We start from the raw sequence: 17766 nt of genomic DNA, 5'->3' as shown, positions 1-17766 counted from the left end.
CGAGCCTTTAAAGATGGTATTTTGTTCTATTGGGTCAAACACTTTTTTCATAATCAACAAATAGTAAGCATTAAGCCAGCTCTATCTCAAACCTGAAATAGAATTTAATCAAATTAGAATTTTGAGAGAGTAATAATGCACAAAGTTCTCTAGGTATAACTCAAATATGTCTTCAAAAATTACATTGTTAGACTTTTATAAAGCAGATCATAGCTTAAATTCACTAGCTATTTCAAAGATTCTAGGGGAATTCTTTTGAAAAGTGAATAAATCTTTTGTCAAATAAATAATACACCTCCATCTCTTTATAAAATTAGATTTTCATATATAGTAGCAAATTTACAAGAGGAATATTCTTGTGTATATACTGCATGAGACACACAGGTCTGCATCCTCTCTGTAACTTAAAGTCTTGGGAAATTGCCTAGAACACTTAAGAGATTGTGTCTCTCCCAAGGTCACAGAGTCGCTGTGTGTTAGAGGTAGGATTTGAACCCATGTTTTCCTAGCTCAGAAACTGGCTTTATATCCACAGTTTTGCTGGAGTTTTGTTTGTTTGAGACTTTTCTTCAACTATAAAATTCAACAATTTATTCATCTACAAAATGAGGAGCTAGTTCATAAAATGGACTAGATGGTCTCAAGATTCCTTCCAACTCTGCATCCATTAGGTATGACTACTAGTCAAAGAACATAATGTAAACAGTCAAAGTAAGAGAGGCAAGCACCATGAATTACTCCTTTTCAGTAATTCTTTATGGGGTAACAGAATTTAGATTTGGCAAAAATCTTAGAGAAAATCCAGTGTGACCCTCTGGAGTTATAGCTGAGACTGGAAGAAGAAAAGTGACTTACTCAGTCACACAAATAGAAAGTAACAGAACCAGAGGTTGAACCCAAATCTTACAGTTTGATTCAGTGTATTTTCCTACTGTACAGCTTAAGAAGCAACTGCCAGCATTAACATCTTGGAATACAAATGTAATCAACTTTGTAAATAGTTTTTAATGCCTGTCTTGAAGCCTGGGCTTCCTTATTCCTCCTCTGGAAATAATATTGGTAATTTAGTGTTTATGGCAGTATGAATGGATAGATTATTAAGCCCCTATACAGGGAAGTAGTAGACTGAATTTTTACTTTGAGATTATTGCTATTTCAGGTCCTTAAGGACCTTTGAGAAGTTATGAAAAATATTTCCTAATATGATTATTGTTCTTTTGTGTTGTCTCTGCTGACATCCTTATTGAGAGTAGGGATCATTCACTTTTTGCATTTGTATCCCCTAGCACATAGCATAATGCTTAGTAGTTTCTTAATAAATGCTTATTGATTGATTATATGTATATTCATATACCCTTCATGATGACAACTTAATTTGTAAAATGGTGGTGAAAACATTGCTCTTATATGTAGAACCAAACCCCATTTCAATTATTCAGCAAGTTTGTATTGAGCAACTCCTAGGTGGCCCTGCAGTCGGTACAGTGAGGGATATGGGAAGTACAAGACAGGGTCCTTGTTTTAAAGGAGTTTATCGTTTTTTAAATTGATTTTCTTTGTTAGTTATTAGGGAACCCACATCTAATTATATCGCTGCAAAATAGAATAAGCATTCTTCTTTCCTTCTCATGATCATCTTTGGTTAGATGTCACATTAGGGCACTCATTACAGTAGCTGATACTGGAATCCCGACCTTTTCAGGTAAGACAGCTTGTGCAACCTGCATCCTTGAAGGAAGTAATACCCCAATTGATGGTGATGCTTCATTTTTGAAGAGGACCAATGACATCACGATATGAGCAATGTCTTGACTTGCACACAAATTGGGTTTAAGTGAGGCAGAGCTACATAGAGTCCTTAGCCTCTCTCTTCCAGAGTCATCTAGCTCCCTCATGAGGTCACATTCTCTAAATCCAACCTCTTTCAGCACACTGCCAGTCAAGTAGTATTTAATGTTACTCTGAACCAGAATCAGTACCAACTACCTGTTGTTTAAGCAAAGAATTTAAAATTGATTTGTAGTAAAGAAAACATTTGAGCTTTTGATTAAAATTTGCTACATTAACTTCATTATGTTCTGATCTATCTTTAATTGTTGTCTTGCCCATTGTGTAGAACATTAGAGTTTGACCATAGAGCTATTTACTGACTAAAGATTGTATTATGTTCTTGTCTCTACACCCTTGCTTTGGGGTTATTTTCCTTAATTCGCTATTAACTTGCCCTTTGTCTTCTGACATCTTGCCCGTGACCTTGTAACTGAGAAGGAAATTTTCATCTTATGTTTTATAAAGCAGTATTTTTTTGTTACTTTATCCCCACCCATATGTATTCTCCATTTATTAGGTTAAGGACAGCTGGACAATACAGTGGATAGAGCACTAGAACTGGAGTCAGAAAGACCTAATTTCAAATCCTGCCTCAGACACTGACTAGTTGTGTGATTCTGGGCAAATCATATGTTGTTTCATTATATGTAAAATGAGGATGCTGATAGCATCTACTTCCCCAGTAATATTTGTGAAGTGCTTTTCAAACCTTAAAGTGCTATATAAATTATAACTATTATTATTATATTTCTTATATTTAAATGTTAGTGCCATTTTTTAACACCTCAGAGGTGCTGCCATGTTTGGTAGAATAATAAATTGCAAAAATTAAGTTTTCAAAATCCAATCTTTGTAGTAAATTTTCTGCTTGATCATAAACAGTTATCCATGTCCCAATTTTTTTCTTCTTGATTTCCCAGTTTTTTCTCCCTAGAAGCAAAAATTTACGTAGTGGCAATGTCCAGCAAGAATGTCTCCTGGAAATATTTTGTTCTCATGAGATGATATAAACATAATTGGTTATATTTATTTTTATTTTAAATTCCTTGGTTTTGTTCCAAAGCCGTTTAGGCCTTCTGTTAAACCTTGTTAAGTGAGTAAGATATAAAGAAAATTGTTTAAAAGTTCCTGTTTAGTGTTATAATCATACACATTATACAAGCAGCCCCCAAATTAGAAACAAATTGTGCCACAAATATTCATTTTTAAATGACTTGTTTGTATCTCAGAGCATCTTTTGAAATAGAAACATTGTTTTAAATCATGTTTAGTTTTAATAGGCCAGTCCACAAAAACCTAAATTTATTTAACCTGCTGTGTACTGATGCTGCCATATTACCTAAACTCAATTTATTACCTTGTTTCTGTTACCAAATGTTTGGAGTTTCAGCTTGGGGGAAAAGAAGTGAGCCTACTATATGCCAGGCACTGTGCTAAGTGCTTTACAAATATTATTTCATTTGATCCTCACAACAACCTTGCAAGGTTGGTGGGATCTTAGGTACACACAGGGACTCCAAGCTCTAGGCCACAATGATGGCTCCATTTGCCTGGGATAAGGGCCATGGATGATTCCTTGAGGAGGAAGGAAAGACTACTCAAAGGAATAAGAGCTAGAGATTAGTGAATGACTCTAAAAACTTTCTAAGTCATAGTTTCACTTGGGTTGAGGAGAAGGGAAAGTAGGTGGGTAAAGGAAGAAGCATTTATTAAATGCAGGCCTGCTACGTCAGGCACTGTGGTAAGTACTTTATTGATATTATCTCATTTGATCTTCACAACAATTCTGTGAGGTAGAGGCTATTATAATCCCTATTTTATAGCTGAGGAAACTGAGGCAGATAGGTTAAAATGCCCACGGTCACACTGTTAGTGTCTGAGGTTAAATTTGAACTCGGGTCTTTCTGACTTCAGGCCCAGCACTCCATCCTCCCCCTATCACTTAGGGCCTGGCAAGTTTCTAATGCTGATTGCTATTAGTGGAGAAAGAGGGAGAAACATCGGTCCCACTATAGTATGCAGCTGGTTTTTTCTCATTTCTTTGACTGAAGATTTTTCCTCCTTGCTGCTGGGTGAGGTGGGAACAAAAGAAAACTGGGGTTTATGGGAGGAAAACAAAGATTGCTGAAAGGTGACTCTCCAGTCCAGGCATCTGAGAAGGGTAGCAGAAGTTTGGTCTGTACCAGGAGATGAAAGGAAAGTGAATTCTGTTTAGCAGCAGAGAGTATGGAACTTATTTGTTTGGACAGCTACCCTGGTGCTGATTTGTAAAAGTGGGTGAGACTGCCTATTCTTCCCATACACAGAGGTCTACAAAATTTTTATTTAGGTACCCAGGCTTGAGAGTTGAAAAAGGAGTAAATAAGATAAAAACACTAGAGGATTGAGGGTTAAGATGGTAAATTTACTGCTCATTTCCCAAGAACTTCACATTTTTTCCCCATTTTGCTTCTGTGCTTTCAAGCTATAGAAAATATTTTGCCCTGAAGAAGGAAAAAAGAGTTTGTAGGTATATAGTCTACTGTCCAAGTAATTCACAGGATACTTCAGATTTACATTTCTTTGGGGGCCTTCATATTATATAAGCCTGCTTTGTTTAGCAACCTAATTTTAATTCTCCCCCCTTTTTTTCTACAAACAATTTATTATATTTAAGTTTCTTCAAAACATATGCCTTGTTTTACCTTTCCCCCTCTTCATTTTCACACCCCCCTACAATATAACAGGTCTTATCCATAGTAAATATGTTTTGAAGTGAACTGAATTGTAACTTATTATAATCAAAACTTACCTGTATAATTCTTATACTTGCTATACTTCCTGTGGGCCTCTAAAACTTTCTACCATTATGAAGTTTTAGAGGGAAGAAGATGAGAAAGTAACTTTTTTCTAATTTGAGTTTATTTGCCTTAACTAAGTTGTCACAGACAACTTTAGCATTTGTATTTTTTTTTTTTTCAGAATTTTTTACTTCTACACTGGATAGCAGTCAATGGATTATTTATACTTAATTTTCCATTAGAATTCAAGGGAAGTTTTTGCTACTATCTTGATTTTCTATGTTCATTTTTTTTCCTAAAATATAGGAATATTCTGAAGATAGTAACTCTGAACCAAATGTGGATTTGGAAAACCAGTACTACAATTCCAAAGCATTGAAGGAAGATGACCCAAAAGCAGCATTAAGCAGTTTCCAGAAGGTACTTACTTTTTAAAATTACTTTTATTAGCTTATTTGTGAATATATGCACATGTGTATATAATTTATATAGAACAAATGAGACTGTTATGTATGTACAAATATCTTTAAAACAAATATTCACAAATATTATGAGTATTATTCTATAGCTACAATAAAACTTAACATAAATTTGCATTCTGAATACTTAGCAAAAATTTAATAAGAACTATCTCATTCTTTGTTAATTATGAAATAGCTTTCCATTAAATCTATTTAGGGCAGGTGTCCCAAAATACTGAGACTCTGAGCAATATCCATGATTTCTTCTTCATAGAATTAGTCATAGAAATCTTTAATCTTCATAATCATAGAACTTAGAGCTAGAAGATTCCTCAGAGGCTCGATAGTCCAAATCCTCATTTTATAGTTGAGGAAATTGAGGCCAGAGGAGGTTTAATGAATTGCCCAAAATCACACAGGTAGTGTCATAAGTGAGATTTAGGAGAGCAGTCTCCTGACTCTTTCAGCTGTACTCCATTCTACTCTTTATCATTTTAATTTCTCATAGACTAGGTCATAAATATCTTAATTTAGCACTACAAGGGACCTTAGTGATCATGTAGGCCAAGTTCTTGATGGATTTCAGGGAATCCATGACCTTGGATGGGGATGGAGGGAGAAATGTAGCGGGGATTATCTTTATTTTCCATTAGCTGATAACGATTAACTTCTGTGAAATTTAGCATTTCCTTTGATTATGAATTTTTTAAAAATATTCTGAGGAGGGATTCACAGGCTTTACTAGATTACTAGAGGTCTTTATGACACAAAAAAGATTAGGAACTCTGATCTAAAACAACCATCTCACTTAATGGATGATAAAATTTAGACCTGCAGGAGCTGAATGACTCGACCAAGGTCACAAAGATAAGCTTGAGAACCAGGATTTGAACCTAGGTCCTTTGCCTTTAAATCCAGTCCTCTTTCCAGTACATTAAATTACATGGTATAGGCACAGTTTTAGGAATTCTGTTTGGGGAACTTATGCAAATTCTTGTTCAGAGTTAGACCCATAGTAGACTAATTTTTCTTTGCTTTTTCCTGAAAGAACTTTTAAGCAAATTCATTTTTGCTTTCATATTTCGAGCAAGTCTTTTAAATTGTTTTTTATTTGCTTAAAGCATCGCTAGAATAAAAACAATGGAATTACTATGTAAGTGGTTTTCATACCCCAAATGTTGCCATGATATAATATATTAATGGATTGAGGAAAATGCCTTTCTCTTTCAGGTTTTGGAGCTTGAAGGTGAAAAAGGAGAGTGGGGATTTAAAGCACTGAAACAGATGATTAAAATAAACTTCAAGTTGGTAAGAATTATTGGGAGACATAAAAATAATTTTATTGTACAGGTAGTTTAGTTGTATCTTGCCATTTCATATAAGTTAGCATTACAAGGGAATACTGTGTTACAAGACAATGATGCTTTAAGTTTACAAAGAGCTTTCCTAAAAACAGCCTTGTGAGATTGAGAATTCAATCATCATTCCCAATTTACAGATGAATAAACTGAGAGTGAGAGACTTAACTTATTTGCCCATGGTCATATGACTTTTAATATCAATGCCAGAATCAAGACCTGATCATCTGATGCCAAATCCATTGTTCTTTCTATGCAATACGTACTTTGAAGTTCTATATAAAAAGATGTTTCCATACTCACATTGCTTTCCTTCTTAGTAGTATGATTACAGTACATCCTGTTCAATGAAATATACATGACACATATGTTCACAAATTTCTGTCAGTTAAAGGATCATAATAGAGCTGGAAAGGTGAACTCAAGAGATCATCTAGTCCAGAGATCACCTTATTTTACTGGGGGAAGGGGAGGGAATATACACAAATATATATAAACAAAATATATATGTAATATATATGACATGTGCATTATATATAAATATTTGTACATAATATATAGATATACTGAGAAAGAGAAATGAATGAGTCCTATGAGTTATCCCACTAACCTCATGTCATAATCTAAATAATAAACATTTTTCATCCACTTGGTTTTTTCCTGTGGGTATAGTATTTTCAGTGGATTTATGTCCTGTTTAGGCACTTGATACAACTAGCATGATATCTGTAGGCAGAAACATCTAGAAGATCTCACCATCTATATATAGCACAGGGTTCTTAACTTGGGATCTGGTCTATGTGCTTCTTCTTTTTAAAAAATATTTTGATAATTTAATTTCGTATAATTTGTTTCCTTTGTAATCCATGCATTTTATTTTTTGCATTAAAAAACATTTTGAGAAGAGATCCATAGGCTTTACCAAAGGGGTACATTACACGAAAGAGATCAAGAACCTCTGTTCTATAGAGAATCCTCCTTCAACTCAGACTGTGCTTTAGATCTTTTACAAAAATGAAAATCGCCTTTAGCTGGCATTTATCTTCCTATTCTTATACCTCACCTGATTTTAATAATCATAGTGCTATAAAGGAACTCTTATATTTTTCAAGAGTTCTTCCATGATTTTGATGTGTGCATAGGAAATACCTTTTTGAAAGAGAAGTCAGGGGAGTTAATATTGTTAGTTAATCTCTCGTTTCTGATTAAAAGAATATTTGATGGCATTTATTTTCAGAAATTTTATATTGATTCAGTTTAACTGACTATAAAGAAATTTATCATTCAAAGATCTTTAGAATGGGTAATCCTTAAATGAACTTTGCATTTTTGGGAGGACAGAAGGCATAATAGCTGTTTATATACCTGCCCTTAGATGAGATGTGTAAGTTAGAACCCAGGAAAAATAGAGTCCTAGAAGTACAAAGGGAAAATGAGGCTAGATGACAAGAACTAACTTCATAAGTTGTCCTGTATTGTATAACTTGAGGGGTTCAGGGAAGATTTCCCCTTTGCTTAAAAGATCTACCTGCCCAAAACTCACCAAAAACCTGAAGATTAATTTCTTTAAATATTGAAGACATTTAATTCTTGAAGAGTCATGTGGGGACTAGACCTTTGAACCCCAGATAAAGAAACTCTCTTCACCAATGCAGGTTGGCACAATATCTGCAGTGTATAGTCCTAGAGAGTTGCTCAGAGCATTGAGAAGTTGTGACTTAGCCAAGGTCATATAACCAGCATGCATTAGAGGCAGGACTTGAAGCCAGGTTTTTCTGACTGAGGCCAGCTCTCTCTACATTGTGCCATGCTGCTTTTCAGAGCCACGAAATACAGTACAAATAGTTCTGGGTGGTATACTGCCTGAAGATTAATCAGCTGTTAACAAATAAGCACCAAGTAGGATTAAAACTAAAACTTTTTAGGGCATTGAAACAAATGTTTGAGGTTCAAGGACCCTTCAGTTTCTTCTACTTTGTGGTTTTCATGAGGGTGGTAAGTTTGTAGGTAAAAACTATTATCAATGTGTAATGAAGAACTTCTTTCCCTTGTGAATTATATAGTGTTGAAATCTCCCTGATAATTATAAGAAATTGGTGTTCTACAAAGTATTGTGAGAGGCATTAATTTGGAACCTTTGTTCCAAACTTTTAAGCTTGACCATTGCTTTGAATTTTGAAGGTTCTTTTTGTATTATGTGTGCCTGTTATCATAGTAGAAATATAAAAGTTTTAAAGAATAGAATCTAAGATTTAGAATGCTGTCAAATTTTCACCACCATTTTTATTTTAGAACCTAGTTTCACTGATTTGGATTTAGCGACCTAAGTATGTTATTTAATCTTTTATAATATTCCTAACACATTGTGCATTTCTCTAAAATGTTTATGACTTTTAATTATATAATTACTTGAACTGTGTGTTTTAATCAGTAAAATGCATTTAATAAGATTATTCAAAGTATTTTTAAACAAGATCTCATGTCTTTTTTCTTCACAGACAAACTATCCAGAAATGATGAATAGATATAAACAACTATTGACCTACATTCGGAGTGCAGTCACAAGGAATTATTCTGAAAAGTCTATTAACTCTATTCTTGATTATATCTCTACTTCCAAACAGGTTAGCTTCAGTTTTTTCCATCTTGGTACTCACTTACATGTCCGTTGTTTCCAGTGGACTTTGTACATTTTTAAAAAAATCTAAACCTAGAGACATCACTGAACAATTATATTCATTAATTAAATTCCACAAACATTTTTTAAGCATCATTTGTGTGCAAGGGCATTGTGTTAGGCTCTCTGGGAGGTACAAGGATCAAATAGGACACAACCCTCAGAATTTATAGTCTAGTAGAGGGATATCAGTCAATCTAGTAGAGGGATATCAAATGCAAAACATGTAATTATATACAAAATAAAAAGTGAATAAATACAAGGATATAATACACAGCAATAATTCGAAAGGTGAAAGCAGAGTGCTTCGTGAAGGCCAGTAGGAGAATGCCATCCTTTGGGCAGAAAGCATCTTGGAAGAGTGGCATTGTAGATGAGTTTTTAAGGGCTTTTCTGTTCTAGAGAACAGTAACTTTAACAAAGGTAGGGAAAAGAGAAGGCACAGGTAGTGTACAGAGGAAAGAAGAGTCAAATTTAGCTAGAGTGTGGTATATATGGAGAGCAATTTTTGTAGTTCTTCAGTAGTTTCGGTTGTGTTTGACTGTCCATGACCTAACTAATATCTGAGGGGAAATAATGCGAGTTCTTGTGTAGGAGGTTAACATCTGAGCCAGGCTTTAAAGGAACATAGGTTTCCAGTGATAGAGGTGAAAAGGGAAGTTCATTTCAGTCTTGGGGATCAATGCATATGTGGGAGGTAGAATGTTAGGTGTAGAGAACAGGTAGTTCTAAATAGAAAAGGAAATACATGGAGTGAGCAATATAAAATAAAACTCAAAAGTAGATTGAGACCAGATTGTGGAAGAAGAGATTTTATAATTTAGCTTACAGAAAATAGCCACCAGTGATTTTTGAGAAATTACTTTGTCAGATCTATGTTTTAGGAATATCAATTTGACAGTTTTGTGAAGGCTAGATTAGAGAAGAGAAAGGAAGTAGAGAATCCAGTAAGAATGTTGTTGCCATAGTCTAGACAGGAGGTGACAAACAACCCAGACTAGGAATTGAGTATGTGAATGCAAAGAAGTTTGTGTATACAAAAGATTTGACATAGAAAATAATTCTTTTTTTTTTTTCTTTTGGTAAGGCAATTGGGGTTAAGTGACCTGCCCAGAGTCACACAGCTAGGAAGTGTTAGGTGTCTGAGGCTGGATTTGAACTCAGGTCCTCCTGGCATCAGGGCCGGTGCTCTATCCACTGTACCACCTAGCTTCCCCAAAAATAATTCTATTAAGAAAGAAAAGAAAGGACTGTTTAAGTAGAACAGTGTAGTTACAAAGGAAATTCACCAGGCAAAAGACATGCAGAAGATGGAAGCAAGGTTAAATAACAAAATATAAACACAAATTAGGGAATGGCCTTGTAAGGGTCAAATCAGTAATTCTGAACCTCAGAATATGCTGAGTCTGATAATGACTAATAAGGGAAATGGGGCAGCTAGATGGTGCAGTGGATAGAGCACTGGCCCTGGATTCAGGAAGACTTGAGTTCAAATGTGGCCTCAGACACTTGACAGTCACTAGCTGTGTGACCCTGGGCAAGTCACTTAACCCCATTGCCTAGTAAAAATAAATAAATAAGGGAAACAAGGATTGAGAAAAAAAGTATTAGAGGAAAGGGGATCAAAGAAAGGGATAGAACCATTATTTTGGCTGAATGGCACAGTGGTAGTAGATGAAAGAAGTCAGGACTTCTCTTTTCTCTGCCCAAAATAATGCTCTTTTTGCTAGAAAAGATGAAATAAAAATGGATAATATAGAGACAAAATCCAAGATAAGTAGGTAGATAGTAAAAGAGCACCTAAGTTCCTTTGATGAATTCAAGTCATTTGACCCAGATGAGCCATCTCTCAGGGGCCAGAAAATTGACAAATACTAAGCCATTATCACTGGTTTTTGCAGGACTGGAGAAGATAAAATGTATTCACAGTTTTCAAAAGTGAAGAGTGTTGTTTGCAAAGATAAGCCCTATCAGCTTGATTTCAATTCCCAGCTATACTTTTAGAATGTTGAGATAGTTTAACATCTTAAAAAAGAAGTAGAAATCATCATGAACTGGCAGAATTTCATCAAGAACAGGTCGTGACAGACTAACTTCATTTCCTTTTTGACTGTTAGGTCAAAGGAATGTTGTCATGGTGTTCTTGTGGACAACATGGAGTGATTTTTTATGTCAGATGGATTTACTGCAGGAAGTCTGTGAAACAACACTGGAAGCTCTGAAAGACGCTGAGAATGATAGGCTGTGGTTTAATGAAACTGACCAGACTTGTGCTAGACAAGTAAAATTGTGTGGATGTAGAACTGGTAGAATGACTGCAATTAAAGAATAGTCATTCATGGGTTGGTATCAACTTGGAGAGAAATCTTAAATAGAATTTCCCAGAGACTTGCCCTTGGTCCTGTGCTGTTTAACATTTCCATTGATATGATAGATATAGATGGTTTGTTTGTAAAATTTCCAGGTGATACAGCCAGACGGGATAACTAACACATTGAATTTCAGAATAAGGCTCTAAAAAGATCTAGATAGGCAAGAACAATTGATAATAGAGGTTAATGTAAAACCATAGAGCTGGAAGGAACTATAGAAGTCATTTAGTTTAAACCACTCATTTTACAGTTAAGAAAACTGAGGTCTGGAAAGGTCAGTTGCTTCAGAAAATCAATTTTGCTATCAAATTTGCATTTGAGAGAGATCTGAGCACTTTGGTGTACTATACATTCATAATGAGTGAACAGTACTACCTAACTGCCAGAAAAGCTAATGTAATAACATCCAGAATGAGGGGAGTGATAGTCACGCTGTACTCTTTTCTATCAGACAACATCTGGAGTATTATGTTCAGTTTTGGATGCTCTTTTAAAATTGGAATGAGTTTAGAAAATGGTGATCAAGATGGTGAGTAGCCTTGAGACCCTGCTGCATATGAAGATGAATTGAGGGAATTGGGAATAAGAAAATGTTAAGCTTAGAAATGCAACAGTTTAAGTGAGACATGATATCACTGTTCAGTTATTTGGAGAGCAGTCGTGTTAAAGAGGGATTAGAATCATTTCTGCTTTGCCCTAGAGGTCAGAACTAGAACCAAGGGGTAGACTTGCAAATGGACATACAAAGATTTGATGTAAGGAGACATTGCTGACAAAATTTTTGAAAAGTAGAGTGGGTTGTCTTTGGAAAGAGGAGGTTCCTCCTTATTAGAGGTCTTTAAGGAGAGTTTGAATCACCTTGTTGGGAATGCTGAGGGGATTCTTGTTGAGGTTTGAGTAGGCCTCTCAAGTACCTTCCAAATGTGACATTCTGTCAGAGTTTGGATTTTGATGTTTAGTTCTTGTTACAATTTCAGGTTAGTAAGGCTTTTTTTTTTTTTGGCTAAGCAAAATAGCCTTAAATTTTATAGTTTACTCTCTTAATTATGTTGTGTTACAATAAATCTTTATATACTCCTTTTGGGATAGAGAAAGTAATTGACTTTGAAAGGTGAGAAAAATGTGTGTTTACTCACTATGTGCATTGTTACATTTTGGTTTGTGGTGCTGTTGTTGGTAGAAGGCATATACTACATAATACGTTTTAGTAGCATTTCAAACCTTTCTACCACCACTGACTTCTTAATCTTAATGACTCAAATCTGAGTAGATATCAAATGCAGGAACATATGCAATAGCCATAAAGCTTTCTTCTGACATGAAAACAACCAGTCTCTTTTGGGGGGAAGGGGAAGGGAATCAATCAAATTGTTAATTTAACAGACTATCCCTGCCCCATTGCCAGTGGTCCTACTCCTCCATTCAGTAGAGAGCTCTCTGTAGCTCTACTGCCATATTACTTCTTTCATTCCCTCTGTCATTGAAGTATTTTTATATATGATGGCTATCTCATTTTTCTTACCTTTTCCCTGGCAAGTAAAATATATGTAATTGGGATAGAGGGTGAATGTTACTAATGGAATAAAACCCATAGTACTTAACCTCTTAGTTCTGTAGTTTAGCTGCATTGAAGGTGAAATAAGCTTTTTAGGGATTGTCCGAGAGACTTAAGTATCTTTCATGATTGATAAATACTTTTCAAATTGTAGGCAGCCCACTTTAATGAAACTAGGTCATGAAATATAATGCAGTCATAAGTGAGAGGCTGCTTCCACATAAATTTCATTAGTTTTTACTCTATGTAAGCAGACATTCAATAAGATACGGAATACTGTATCTTTTGTGTATTAAAATTCAAACATGCACTTTTAGTTTGTTCAGATTAACTTTATTAACAGGTATAAATTTGCTGTTTACAATTATAGAATTCTGATTTTTTATGTCAGATGGATTTACTGCAGGAATTCTATGAAACAACACTGGAAGCTCTGAAAGACGCTAAGAATGATAGGCTGTGGTTTAAGACAAACACAAAGGTAATATTTAAAGTTAATTGTTTTGGCATTGTATATCCTAAAGATGCAAACCTCTCATTTCAAAATTTACAAATTAAATGGTTTTAAAGACTTTGCTTTCTTACAGCTTGGAAAATTATATCTAGAACGAGAAGAATATGGAAAGCTTCAAAAAATTTTGCGCCAGTTGCATCAGTCATGCCAGGTAGCATCCATCATTTTCTCTTTCCATATATACAAATATATATTTATAAAAATTTTAATAAGCACAAGAAATAACTTCATTTTCCAGAACAAAAATAATGACAGGTGAAAAATATTTTTTGTTGCTAAGTTTCTTAAAAGAAGTAGAAGTTTTAAAAATAAGAGCTCCCACCTTGGAAACAAAGGGAAGATCAAATCTATACCATAGTTTCTTATAGGTCACCAAAAAACAGTGTACTTAAAAGTTGAGTTATAAATTGTTAGTTTTAATTGTCTACATAATATTAATGCTTATTTAATCTCAGATAAATGTAACTCCAAATGAAACTACTTAGAGATGAGTATTTGGAATTTAGTTCTGAGAGATTGCATAAGGCAGAAGTCATACACATCTCCATTATATCCTAGTATTCCTATCTTAATCCACCTTAACCATGCATCTGAATTTAGGAACCTTCTAATTAAAAGGAGAATTTGTCTTATTATTTTGTAATAGGGCAGTAAATTAGTGCATAGTTAAAGTAGCCAAACCTCACACAGTGAAGAGATAAATTCTGAGGACTGATGATAAAGCATGCCAGACATAGACGTTGTGTGGATTTTATTTTGCTTAACTGTACCAATTGTCACAGAGAGTTCTATTTCAGACCAAGGGAAGGAGAGTCAGAGGCAAATAACAGTGGTATTAAAAAGCATCAATAAAATATATTTTTAAAAAGCAGAAATAATTTGTAAATTAAACGTATAAGTTGTACACTAGGTTGGGCACCTGTTGTGTTTTTTTTCCTTTAATTTGTTAAGGCAAGAATACAAGTTCCAATTGAGAGTAAAATCTGTTTCAGAACTTGAAAATTTTTCTCATCTGTCCCTCTTAGTGCTATGGCAAGTGTTTGTTAGGTTAGAGTTCTTATTAAAGATACCTTATTACACATTTCAGAAGCTCTTCTAGAGACTTCTAGTATTCTCCTATTTTAATAATATCAGCATTATCTTCTATAACAAGAAGAGGGAAAACTTATTAGGAGAAAAAAAAGAGTGGGTAGCTCTTCTCTCTTAAAAGTAAAGGCAGTTAGACCACATGGTAAGCCCACCATCTACCTTTTTTCACAATTTTTCATAATGTCACAAAAATTATTTAATTTACTTCTTGGCTATTCAGTGTTTTTCATGGTAAATTTTAGTCTGGCCTTCATCAGAAAGGATATATGTTCCAACATCAAAGTGAAATGGAAATAGTAGAGAAGCCATCATAGACTTAGAGAGTTCTTCAGAGTAGAGGGAAGCGTATAGATCTGCTTACAGTTAGTGTCTTGTTGAATACTTATAGGGGACGAAAGCTGCAAAATAAAGTCTTGTAAAAAAGCACGTCTGGTGAAATTTTATTTCAAGACATAAAAACAAGAGCAAGTCTTTTGTGCATTGTAAATACCATTCTAGTGTTTGGTATTGTTTTGTGATGTATTTCATGTCCATTATTTTGGGAAAATATAGCCTCAAGATACAAATGCACAACCTAAACATTCTTTCCCTACATTTAGTTCTTGATGTTGGCCAAGGAAATCCTTTGCAGCTATAGTAGAGGAGTCCCTTCTTGGCAGGTGACTAGAAGCTGACAATTGCACGGGTTCCCTTCTTTACACATGACCAGTGGCAGTAAAAAGTATAAAATAGTATGTTTTCTGAATCATCACATTCTAAATTGGAATTTGCAGTGCATTTTTTTCTAATGCAGTGTTATAAATGGAGGGTTATGTTCCATGCCTAGTTTACAAATTCTTATTTAATCCATAGATAGTAATGTACTGTATTTTGGCTGAATTATGGGCTAAAAGAGGCTTTTGTGATCTAGCCTGGGGAGCTAAATTCACCTAAACAGGTTCTGAAAGGAAATAAGTTTTGAGCTTCAAATGACAGACTTAAAGATAAACATTTGATACATAATTCTCAAGTTGGAAACTATACATGTATGGTTTTTTGGCTTTTTTTTTTTTTAATTAAGTTTGACACTAAAAATGTTCTCTTTCCTAGACGGATGATGGAGAAGATGACCTTAAAAAGGGTACACAATTATTGGAAATTTATGCGTTAGAAATTCAAATGTATACAGCACAGAAAAATAACAAAAAACTTAAAGCATTGTATGAACAGTCACTGCACATCAAATCAGCCATCCCCCATCCACTGATCATGGGTGTCATTAGAGGTAAGTAGGAAAGGGTCTTTTGAAGGAAACAGAAAGAAAAACTATCAAAACATTTAACGTAACAAATAGGCAGCTAGCAGACTAGCTGACCAGAGTGCCAGACCTGGAGTTAGAAGAGACCTTAGTTCAAATCCAGCCTCAGACACTTCCTAGGTGTCTGAACCTGGCCAAGTAATTTAACCTCTTTTGCCTTGGTTTCCTTATTTGGAAAATGAGGGAAATAATAGCACTCCCAAGGTTCTTGTGGTTATCAAATGAGATAATTGTAAAACACTGGTAACAATGCCTTATACGCAGTAAGTGCTGTAAAAATATTATTATATATAACTGATAAATTATTTTACTTTCGGTAAATATATTGTCAGTATATTGTATATAAAGAAAAGAAAATGACAACCACTCCATTATCTTTGCAAAGAAAACCCCAGGTTGGGTCACAGAGATTCTGACACAACTGAAACAACCAAACAACATCATACTGTATGTGCATAATAATTCATGGTCAGTAAAATGTTTGGTTTCAAAATGAATTTTAAATTACTTTTTTTATCCTGTAAAGTTCATGCCATTACCACAAACTGAATATGTGAGAAATTGATAATTCAAAGAAAACTCCTTTCTATTTAAGCTACAGGTGAGTAGGCAAAGATGGCAAGTTGATGGTTTCCTCTTGTCAATTGGCTAAGGAAGAGATCTGTTTTACTTTTTAATAAAAATGAACACACTGAGAACATTATTCAGCATATTGAATTAAATGACCTACAGCATGCCACTACCATGTATTCCCTGTGAATGTGAGACAGTATTCACTCTTGTGAGTATATATTCAGCACATTCTCTTTTTCTATCCTTCACAGAATGTGGTGGTAAAATGCACTTAAGAGAAGGTGAATTTGAGAAGGCTCACACTGATTTTTTTGAAGCATTCAAGAATTATGATGAATCAGGGAGTCCCAGACGAACCACTTGCTTAAAATATTTGGTCTTAGCAAACATGCTAATGAAATCGGGAATAAATCCATTTGACTCTCAGGAGGTATGTTTATACTATAGTATCTGTTGTCTTTTGCCATGTTCTTATAAAATAAATTACTATCACTTTCTTTATAACTGTATGTATTTTTATTATATTTAGGCAAAGCCGTATAAAAATGATCCAGAGATTCTAGCGATGACGAATTTAGTAAGGTAAGATTTTGCATCTGAATTGAGGAAATTTACTTAAAACAGCAAGTTAAGAATTTAAGTAGAGCACTTTTAAAAATAGAATCTTGATTCTAAAATTCTTCTCTTTTGTGATAATCACGGTTTTACAGTTTGTTTAATCTTAAATATGCCAAAACAGTAGTATTAAAATACTTGAGGCTTTTTTTCTTTTAGAAATCAGTAATCATGATAGGTCTTAGTTATAATATTCTCTGAGATAAATATCTGCTTTATTAGCCTTAATGTGTATATTGCTTGTTGAGTGATGAATTAAGTGTAGTATGTCCCCCCAATACAATTTGTGCTGAAGAAAGGAATTTCTTTTCCACTTTATTCCATCTTTCTCTTGTCTTTGCCCATCCACAAAATTAAAGCACAGTGGAATGTAATTTATCCTTAACCAAGGTTGATAAAAGTTTTAAATTAAAAGACCATCTAGCTGTCCATATGGAGAGGAAAGCCAGCATACCTCTTACTCGGGTATTTCTTTCCTTTTTTCTCCTTAAATTCAATTTTCCTCTTGTTTCCCCTAGATTGAGTTCATCAAACTGAGCTTAATTAGAAAATGAGCAGGGTTGCACTTAGGGGCATTTGTTTGTGACACTGGTATATTTGTAACCCTATGACAAGATGAACAGTTATGAATAGTTAGCCTGGAAC

General features: G+C 34.4%; 1 protein-coding gene across 2 annotated transcripts in view; it reads left to right on the top strand.

The window, feature by feature from the left end:
• COPS2 (COP9 signalosome subunit 2) overlaps positions 1-17766 on the top strand; it is a 51435-nt gene that overhangs the window by 21758 nt on the left and 11911 nt on the right. Inside the window, exons 2-9 of one of the 2 annotated variants that reach the window (XM_027840862.1) lie at positions 4917-5030; positions 6302-6379; positions 8928-9053; positions 13425-13514; positions 13621-13698; positions 15726-15900; positions 16758-16936; positions 17036-17088. In XM_027840862.1, coding sequence (XP_027696663.1) covers positions 4917-5030; positions 6302-6379; positions 8928-9053; positions 13425-13514; positions 13621-13698; positions 15726-15900; positions 16758-16936; positions 17036-17088 — 893 coding nt within the window. Of the gene's footprint in view, positions 1-4916; positions 5031-6301; positions 6380-8927; positions 9054-13403; positions 13515-13620; positions 13699-15725; positions 15901-16757; positions 16937-17035; positions 17089-17766 lie in introns of both variants that reach the window. The other variant, XM_027840861.1, reaches the window with a different exon arrangement.

Source organism: Vombatus ursinus, unplaced genomic scaffold, assembly GCF_900497805.2.
Source record: "Vombatus ursinus unplaced genomic scaffold, bare-nosed wombat genome assembly UNPS02014848.1, whole genome shotgun sequence".
NCBI lineage: Eukaryota > Metazoa > Chordata > Mammalia > Diprotodontia > Vombatidae > Vombatus > Vombatus ursinus.
The sequence above is the reverse complement of the archived record's forward strand: the minus strand, read 5'-3'. Positions and strand labels throughout refer to the sequence as shown.